Source organism: Hermetia illucens, chromosome 1 (assembly GCF_905115235.1).
Source record: "Hermetia illucens chromosome 1, iHerIll2.2.curated.20191125, whole genome shotgun sequence".
Taxonomy (NCBI): domain Eukaryota; kingdom Metazoa; phylum Arthropoda; class Insecta; order Diptera; family Stratiomyidae; genus Hermetia; species Hermetia illucens.
This window is the reverse complement of record NC_051849.1, coordinates 15,055,428-15,063,433: the sequence shown is the minus strand read 5'-3', so window position 1 is coordinate 15,063,433 and position 8,006 is coordinate 15,055,428. Positions and strand designations below refer to the sequence as shown.

The window sequence follows — 8,006 nt, the reverse complement described above, 5'->3', positions numbered from 1 at the left end:
TTCAACAAAAGCCTCGAAGAGAATCATTGTCCTGGCTTGTAGAAAGAGGCTCTCATCATCCCCATACACAAAAGTGGCGATCGTGCCAAGAATTACCGGCTCATTTCCCTCCACTCGTCCTGTTCCAAAATCCTGAAAAGATATATCAGCGGTTGGCTGTTCGTCCACTTTGGCCACCACATAGTGAAAGAACAACACGGCTTCGTTAAACGTAGATCTACTGCCTCCAACCTGCTTGACTTTGTCGCCAAATGTCTAAATTCACGGCAAGAAGTGCATACCATTTGCACTGACTTCGCTAAATCCTTCGACACTGTAAATCACAAAATACGTCTATCCAAACTCTCGTCTCTAAACGTTCTCATACCACTTGTTTTATACGCTGCCTTTTACCTTTCCAACCGATCCTGCCGCGTCTCTTTTGATGGCTGTACTTCCCGCTTCTTCTCCCCCTCTTCTGGCGTCCCACAGGGATCTATTCTGGGTCCTTTATTATTTTTTATTAACGACCTTCCTCCCCTCCTTAGTTGTCCCTGTTCGCTCTATGCTGACGACCTTAAGCTGTTTTCCGCTATATCGTCGCCTATGGACTGTTTCCCTTCGATCTAACCTAGATACTCTGCTTCGTTGGTGTTCGACTAATGACGTCAGAAAGTGCCACTCTATGTGCTGCTCCCTAAAATCCCCACCCACTTCTTTCTCTTACTCTCTTAACGGACATTCCTTATCCTTATTAAATTCCACTCAAGACCTCGGAGTCACTTTCGACAATAAGCTCCGCTTTGACACTCATTGCCTTGAAGTCACCAATCACGCAGCAAAATTGTCATCCAACCCTCCTTAGCTCTCTACAATTTCCTCGTGAGTAATACCCACGAGTACTGCTCCGTGATCTAGTCACCCTCCCGCAACTGCGGTTGTCTTGCCCTTGAAAATGTGCAACGTAAATTCACCCGTTCCCTCTTCTTAAAGAAAAGCTTCCCTCATGTACACTATCCCTTCCGCCTCCGCTCTCTGAACCTTCCCTTCCTAGAGTAGGATTTGGATTTTCTTCAAACTTGACCAAATTGTGTCTTATGTCATCCTTTATATAAATTAAATTTTGTAGTTCTAGCATGAACTTAAGGGGGGTTGTATGTGTTTTAAGGTCTAGATTTCGGTTAGATACACCACTGTGATTTTTTTCAGATTGTTCGGTTGAGTACTGAGCGCTTTCATTTGATTCCCCACATGACTACATTCTGTGACAGACAGATAGGCGGACACAGAGACTCGAATCGATTCTAATAAAGTTTTGTTTCATACAAAACCTTAAAAACTTCAGACGTGTTTTTTCCGAAACAACGTTTCTCCTTCGGCCACCACCTTGGCATAATAAGGTTGCCTGTAATAGTTCACTGATAAAATACGAGTATCCAACACACAATTTTCAATTTTTCTCTATTATCTATTCTTTAGCAATAAAATGAAAAATAAGCACTTCATTCCATTGACACAAAAAAAAAGAAAAGAAACACTGGACCAGTCCGCCATTATGTGGATGGCAAATGTCAACTTGTAACCACTTCGGTCACGCTGCTCCCAGGGCAGAGGTGAGGCAGCTTCTGATGAGTTGTCCTGCTCTGGAGGAAACCGCAAGTCATATATTTTGCAGTTTGGGTGCTTGCCCAAGGATGAGGGTTTCGTGGTCCACAACCGAGAAATTATACTGTTTTCGGATCCACCATTAAGTGGAGGGCGCGTTTAAGATTCCCTTCATTTAAAAAAATGGTTATCCATTCTTCCTGAAGAGCAGGATCATCGTTTTTGTTTGAAATATGTCTCTCCTGGATTTTATTTTTCAATGTCCTCTATAACGTTGACATCTGGAGACTGGTGGAGTTTCCACTTTTTGGGGTGTTGTAGAGTAGCTAAAAATTTGTATTTAACGTTATATGTTTCGAGTCATTATTGTGACTAAAAATGTAATCCATAGATAGGCCCATATTTTCCACGCTTCTGTCAAGATCTCTTCTGGAAAAATTAATATAGGTTTTGTGGGCCACATTTCCATAGAAAATGTGTAAGTCACCCACAGCAGTGGTTTCCCTCCTTGTTTTGCCGTAGGAACTAGATTCTTTTCGTCCATTTCAGAGTTTTACTTCCTCCATATTTTTATTTTACCATCCGATTTAAGTATATTGAATTCGCTTTCATCTGTGAAGACGACTTTTTCCCAAAAGTTCGGGGGATGGTTCTTGTCGATTTTTGCGAACTCAAGCTGTTTTTTGTTGTTACTTTTGCGGATGTACGGTTTCCTGCGAGCTGTACGCCCGTGATTTCCAGCCTCACGAAGAACATTCCGTACAACCGATAAGATTTTTCCTTTCTTTCTTCACCTCAGTAGCTACTTTTGGCGCGCAGACGACTACTTTTTTGACTCACTGTAGATGGTGGCAATGTCATCACCAAAAACGAGAGAAGCAGTAACATCAAATGGAGCTAGCCAAATGAGAACAATAAAGATAGGAGAATACAACTTTGAGACCATTAAAAATTTCTCCTCCTCCTCTTCTTCTCCTCGTCACAACGGATAGCAACTACAATGATGAAATCGGCGCATGGTTTTTGGCAGCCAACATAGCCTATTTCAACTTAGAAAAACTCCTCCGCTCAAAACATCTCATCATAGGGTCAAATCTCTTACTGTACAAAAAAATATTGACAGTCCTCAAGTGGGAGTCTTGGGTTCTTAGCAAGAAAAATCGTAAACTGTTAGCCACGTTCGAGAAAAGAATCCTATGAAGAATATTTAGCCCCCTACATGAGGATGGACATAGCAGACTTTGCCTGAGGTAGAGTGATGGCTATGATGAAAGACAGCTTTTAGGGTTATTGAATTGGTGGACCTTGGTGCAAAATTAGGTTATCTGTCTGGTAGGCCCACACCGTAGTACATTACGTTCATGCCACTCGCAACGGCAATAAGAGCCTGTACCTCATTTGCACTGGAAAGAAGAGCACTTTTAATGGCGGCCTCTGGCGAGCCATTCAAGATGTCTGCTGTTCAATCAGGAAGATAGTTTTCCCGCTGCGAACGGCAGCCGGGATCCGTATGTGAACTGTGTTCAGCTTTGACAGTGAAAGCTCCCCTCCCATGTGAGAAGACGTGAACGCGATACGCAAGGGAAGGCAGGCACCCTTCTAGAAATGGTCTCACTCGAGATCGATGTCGGTCCCTTTCGTATTTTGCGCATTCAGAAGGCAACTCCTAAATGTACTGCTGATCGCCATGTGGTCGATCTGCTTGCCGATCAGACCTTATCGCTGTTCTATGTTCCAACAATGAAGAAGCGGTGGAGCTCATTGTGAAAACTGGAAACCTATGACTGTTCAGGTCCGCCCAAACCAAAGTGCATATCGATACGTGCATGTTGGGAAAGAACTTTGAATCTTCGATTCCTTATATATTGCCAGGGAGAGGAACGGTTGAGGGAATTATGCTGTGCGGATTTACCAGGAACGGAGCAGTCCAGGGTGCTTATTGAGCAATACGAACCCATGCGCACAAGGGATTGCTTATACCTCGCCTGGGAATTCTATCCACAGTGAGACAACCATGGTGTCGCTCATAAATTTCGTTGTTTTATAGGCTACGAGATCGTTCGCCCTCCTATGTTAAACATTTTTCTTGCTAAGAACCCAAGCCTTCGAGGAATGCATGACGACTGGTAAGATCATTGTCTTGTACAGTAAGAGCTTTGATACTATAGTGAGACGTTTTAAGCGAAACAGTTTTTGTAAGTTGAAATAGGTAAGTTGGCTGCAACAACCGTGTCCGGACTTCATCGTCGTAGCTGTTATCGGTTGTGATTTTCGATCTTAAATAGTAGAAATTGTCAATGGTCTCAAAATTATATTCTCCTATCTTGTTCTAATTTGACTAATGCTATCTGATGTTATTGTTTTTTTCTGTTTTTGGTGCTGATGCTATTTCGTCTTACCCTCATCAATGCTAAAGATTCTCCCCCCACTGCCTGCTCGGTTTTGATGATGGTATAAAAGTATGCTCTATCGTATCAGTATGATAAACATCGAGGTGTATATGGCTTCGTCTTGCTGATTTATCATCATTTCCGCGCTTGTTGCGGTTGCTCCCTGCAGTTTTCGAGTTGTCTGTTGATCCTCCCATGCTTCCTTTTTCTGTCTGTGAAGTCGCTTCTCTAATCGACGGAGTTCGTGATAGATCTCCGTGCGTGCCGGGTTTCTTGGAGATTGCAGCATCGCCCGGCATACAGCATTCATCTGTTCCAATCCTTGCTTACATTTATTGTTAAATGAGTCGTTCTGATTTTTCTGCCAATATGTTTGAAGCCGTACCAATAATGATGATCTTCAGGTGGTTGTGAACATCATTTGCCAATGCTTTATTTCCAGGTCCTTCTATCTCCATGCGATGTTGTTATTCGGACTTGAAGCACTATCCCAACAAAAAAGTAATCCGAGTTTATATTGGCCTCCCGAGATGCTCTGGCATTCATCAAGGCTGAAAGGTGGAGGCGTTCAATTAACATATGGTCAATTTCATTGAAAGTGTTCCTGCCTGGAGATACCCACATTTGTTTGGACCACTTTCCGCGTAAACTAGATACTTCCAACAACCATTTCATGTGACAGCTGAATAATCATAATGCATGCTATGGAAATTTACATAAATAGGGGCTTCGTTCATCCTTCGCTGTTAACTTTCAAATGATTTCGATATCATATCCAGGGCGGGCTTCAAGGGTTTGTTCCACTACGTAACGTATCGTTCTCCGACTCTGCAGTCCCCTCTGTTGGCGAGCATATGCTAATGGGGATTATATTTTGAAATTTGGCTCGTAAACGCAGAGTGCATAACCGTTTGTGTATGTTTTCAAAGCCGATCAGACCAGGTTTAATTTTTTTATTGACTAGGAAAGCTACTCCAACCTTTACTGGATAGCCGTTATAATACATAGTGTAGTGGCTCCTCCCTTGGATCAGCTCCTGATGTGCATAGGGAGCGCTCGTTTTACGAGAAAATGTGCAAATTGTTCATCCGTTTCCGTTGCAGAGTCTTTATTGTAAATTCCACCCTTTTCGAGGGTCCTTTTGTAGCTGCTGTCGTTTCGTAACAGTTACTTTTTTCCGTGTAAGGTTGCTAGCTCAACACTGGGGGACCAGATGGTACAGCTTGTCCCGTACTTCATTAAGAAACAACTCCCTGCAATCACCACGTGGAGGGTAATAGAAGTATTCTTATTGGTTCACCAGGCGTTTTTCGGGCTTATACTCCACCGTGACTAACAATCTATGTTTTCATCTGGACCCTACACTCTCGTCTTAGCAAAAGTCGTTACAAAATTTTTTTCCCATCAAATACAAAATTTCCCAAAAATAGAGTGACAGTTTGAGAGCCAATGGTTTATCCATTGCACAACATCAGACAACTTCAGAAATGTTTACATTCATCACTAGGCGTTTGTCAACACCACTCGAGTGGTATCTGCGTTGTTCTAAGCATCAGCTATGTGAGAAGCACGTTCTGCTGCGAACTATCCTGCATGGATAAATTCCGTTTAATCGTTAAGCCACAACAGTCACCGCATTACCACAACCATGTCCTCACCGTGTTCGCCGGCGTCATTCGCGGACGAGTCGCACGCGCTCCCCAAGAGCTTCTATCCCATGCTCAAGAAGCTTCTGGGTAACCTTTTCGACAAGAATTTCGCGTTTGAGAAGGCGGAGAGCTGGAAGCTTCCTGCGTCCAACCATTACTTCGCGGAGGATTACAAGATTGACAGTCTCCAGGTGCTGAAGGGGAAGCTGAACGCGGTCAAGAGCAAGCTGAACGACGTTCAAATCGAGGAGTGGAGTGCCCATACGCGCCGGCGGAACCCTTCCGGCGAGGTTGCTTGGCGGCTGAAGAATGCAATTGAGGCGGAGTTCGTTACTCAGGCGTGGTGCAAGTTCTTTGAGTGCCTGAATCGATTTCCTATTGTGCTGGGCCCTCGGTTGAATAGCATCCATTTGTGTGAGGCCCCTGGAGCGTTTATTGCCGCATTGAACCATTACTTGCGCTCCAATTACCGCGCAGTCGAGGTAAGCAAGACCGTTGGCTCCGTTCGTAATAACTAAAATTTGGCTTATTCTAGTGGAAATGGCTGGCGACAACCTTGAATCCTTACTACGAGGGGAACCCTCTGGCGAACATGGTGATAGACGACCGCTTCATGCTGCATACCCTGGAGAACTGGATCTTCGGCAAGGATTTCACTGGCGATATTATGAACAAGGAGAACATCCAAGACATGGCTTTGAAGGCCACTCAGCTAGGTGACATCAACCTGATCACGGCGGATGGATCGATTGACTGCATGGAAACGCCTGAGTGTCAGGAGGAAGTGGTGTCCTCCCTTCACTACGCAGAGACCTGTGCCGCGCTCCATATGCTTTCACCTGGAGGAAGCTTCATTCTTAAAATGTTCACCCTTTTCGAGGCGACGTCAGCGGCGCTACTGTACCTCCTCAACTGCTTGTTCGATAGAGTGAACCTCTTCAAGCCAGCTACGTCCAAAAGTGGCAACTCCGAAGTGTACGTCGTGTGTGTTGGCTTCAGGGACGACGACTGCAATTTCCCAGCGGTCCTCGCTGCAATGATGGACCACTTGCAGAGTCCACAGCATTGGCCGATTTTCGCCTACCACGCGTTACCCGCTGATTTTCTTAGCCAGCTGGAGAACGGCGCCCGATTCTTCATGCACCAGCAAATTATGGTAATTCATCGAAACATCGCAACATACAGGAATCCGGGCCGGGCGGACGGCAAGCGGTGCAAGCTCATAAGAACACACGTGACCAATCACTACCTCAACATGTACAACGTACGTAAGATCCGCGATGACGAAAAGATCCTTCATCCAAGGCATGCTTCGGTCCAATACTACCAGCACTCGAGAATCTACACGGGGTCGTTCACGGAACGTCAATCTTTGGGCTGTAAATCTGTGGGGGAGAAGCTGGCGGCCTTTCGTAGTGACTTGGAGTCGTTGGAGGCGAAGTTGGCTTGGACCTACACGACAGACTCTGTCCCAGTTGAGCAAAACAATTATGAAATCCAAATATACCGAGGAAAGCCAGTCGAACAAGTTTACAGTAGTCTCTTCCTTAACATTCTCCTGATGCACCTCATGAATAAGATTCTCAAAGCTGCACCAAACCACGGCAACATGCCATTCCACGTTTCGATGGATTCCAATGAAATCCAATTCGAAACCAAAGAAATTTCGCTGCGGAAAAACTTCGGCTCCATCGAGCGACAATTTTTTAAGGAACTTATTGACAATTTGGTTGAGCTGCAACCGCAATCCGTTTTAATTCGAGGTTTTCCCTTTCTGACGCACTTCTCCATGTCGTTTCTGTGTCTTTTGACGAACGTTTTCGAGAAAACAACTTTTGACTCTAGTCGGACCATTACTTTAGAACGAATCCAAACCAAAGGCAGGGAGCACCTGACGCGGGTCAAGGACGTTTTTGAGGAGAACAATCAAATAGACTTCGCGTTGTGCTTGATGGATATCAAAGAGCTGCATAGCGACCCGATAAGTGAGGTCGCAACCAATTACAATAACCAGAATTGCTTGCAGTACTGCAGGCTTCTGATCGAGAAAAGTACGTAACGGGGAGGGTGTTCAGGTTTGCATTCACATTGATATGTTTATAAGAATGTAAGTGTGCTAATGTATGTAACGCGAATAAATATCATATTTTTTAAGACTTTAAAAAGAGAATATTTCTTTCAATTGAAGCTGACCTGGGCGGGGGGATCTTGAATTTTTAGCTGCTTCCACACGCGAAGTTTTCCACGTGATGAAAGAAGAACTGAAGTGCCCAAAGGAGCCCCTGGATTCTCGAGGGTGCGAGGAAGAAAGTAATCTTTTACAGTGCCGAGAACGCAAGCAGTTTTATCCAAAGCTTAAGAGCTTCTAAAATCCTTCAAACTA

At 44.5% G+C, this 8,006-nt stretch overlaps 1 protein-coding gene across 1 annotated transcript; it reads left to right on the top strand.

The window, feature by feature from the left end:
* Positions 1-5,483: 5,483 nt before the first annotated feature.
* On the top strand, positions 5,484-7,787 carry LOC119660844 (cap-specific mRNA (nucleoside-2'-O-)-methyltransferase 2). The gene is made up of 2 exons (XM_038069742.1): positions 5,484-6,105; positions 6,159-7,787. Exons 1-2 carry the CDS (start codon positions 5,623-5,625, stop codon positions 7,680-7,682), a joined length of 2,007 nt encoding a protein of 668 aa, XP_037925670.1. The 5' UTR covers positions 5,484-5,622; the 3' UTR covers positions 7,683-7,787.
* Positions 7,788-8,006: the final 219 nt, after the last annotated feature.

Excerpts from the sequence above, each read along its gene's own strand:
- LOC119660844 (XM_038069742.1), top strand. The coding sequence starts at position 5,623 with ATGTCCTCACCGTGTTCGCCGGCGTCATTCGCGGACGAGTCGCACGCG. Across the intron at positions 6,106-6,158 it reads CCAATTACCGCGCAGTCGAG|TGGAAATGGCTGGCGACAAC; the intron begins GTAAGCAAGACC and ends GGCTTATTCTAG.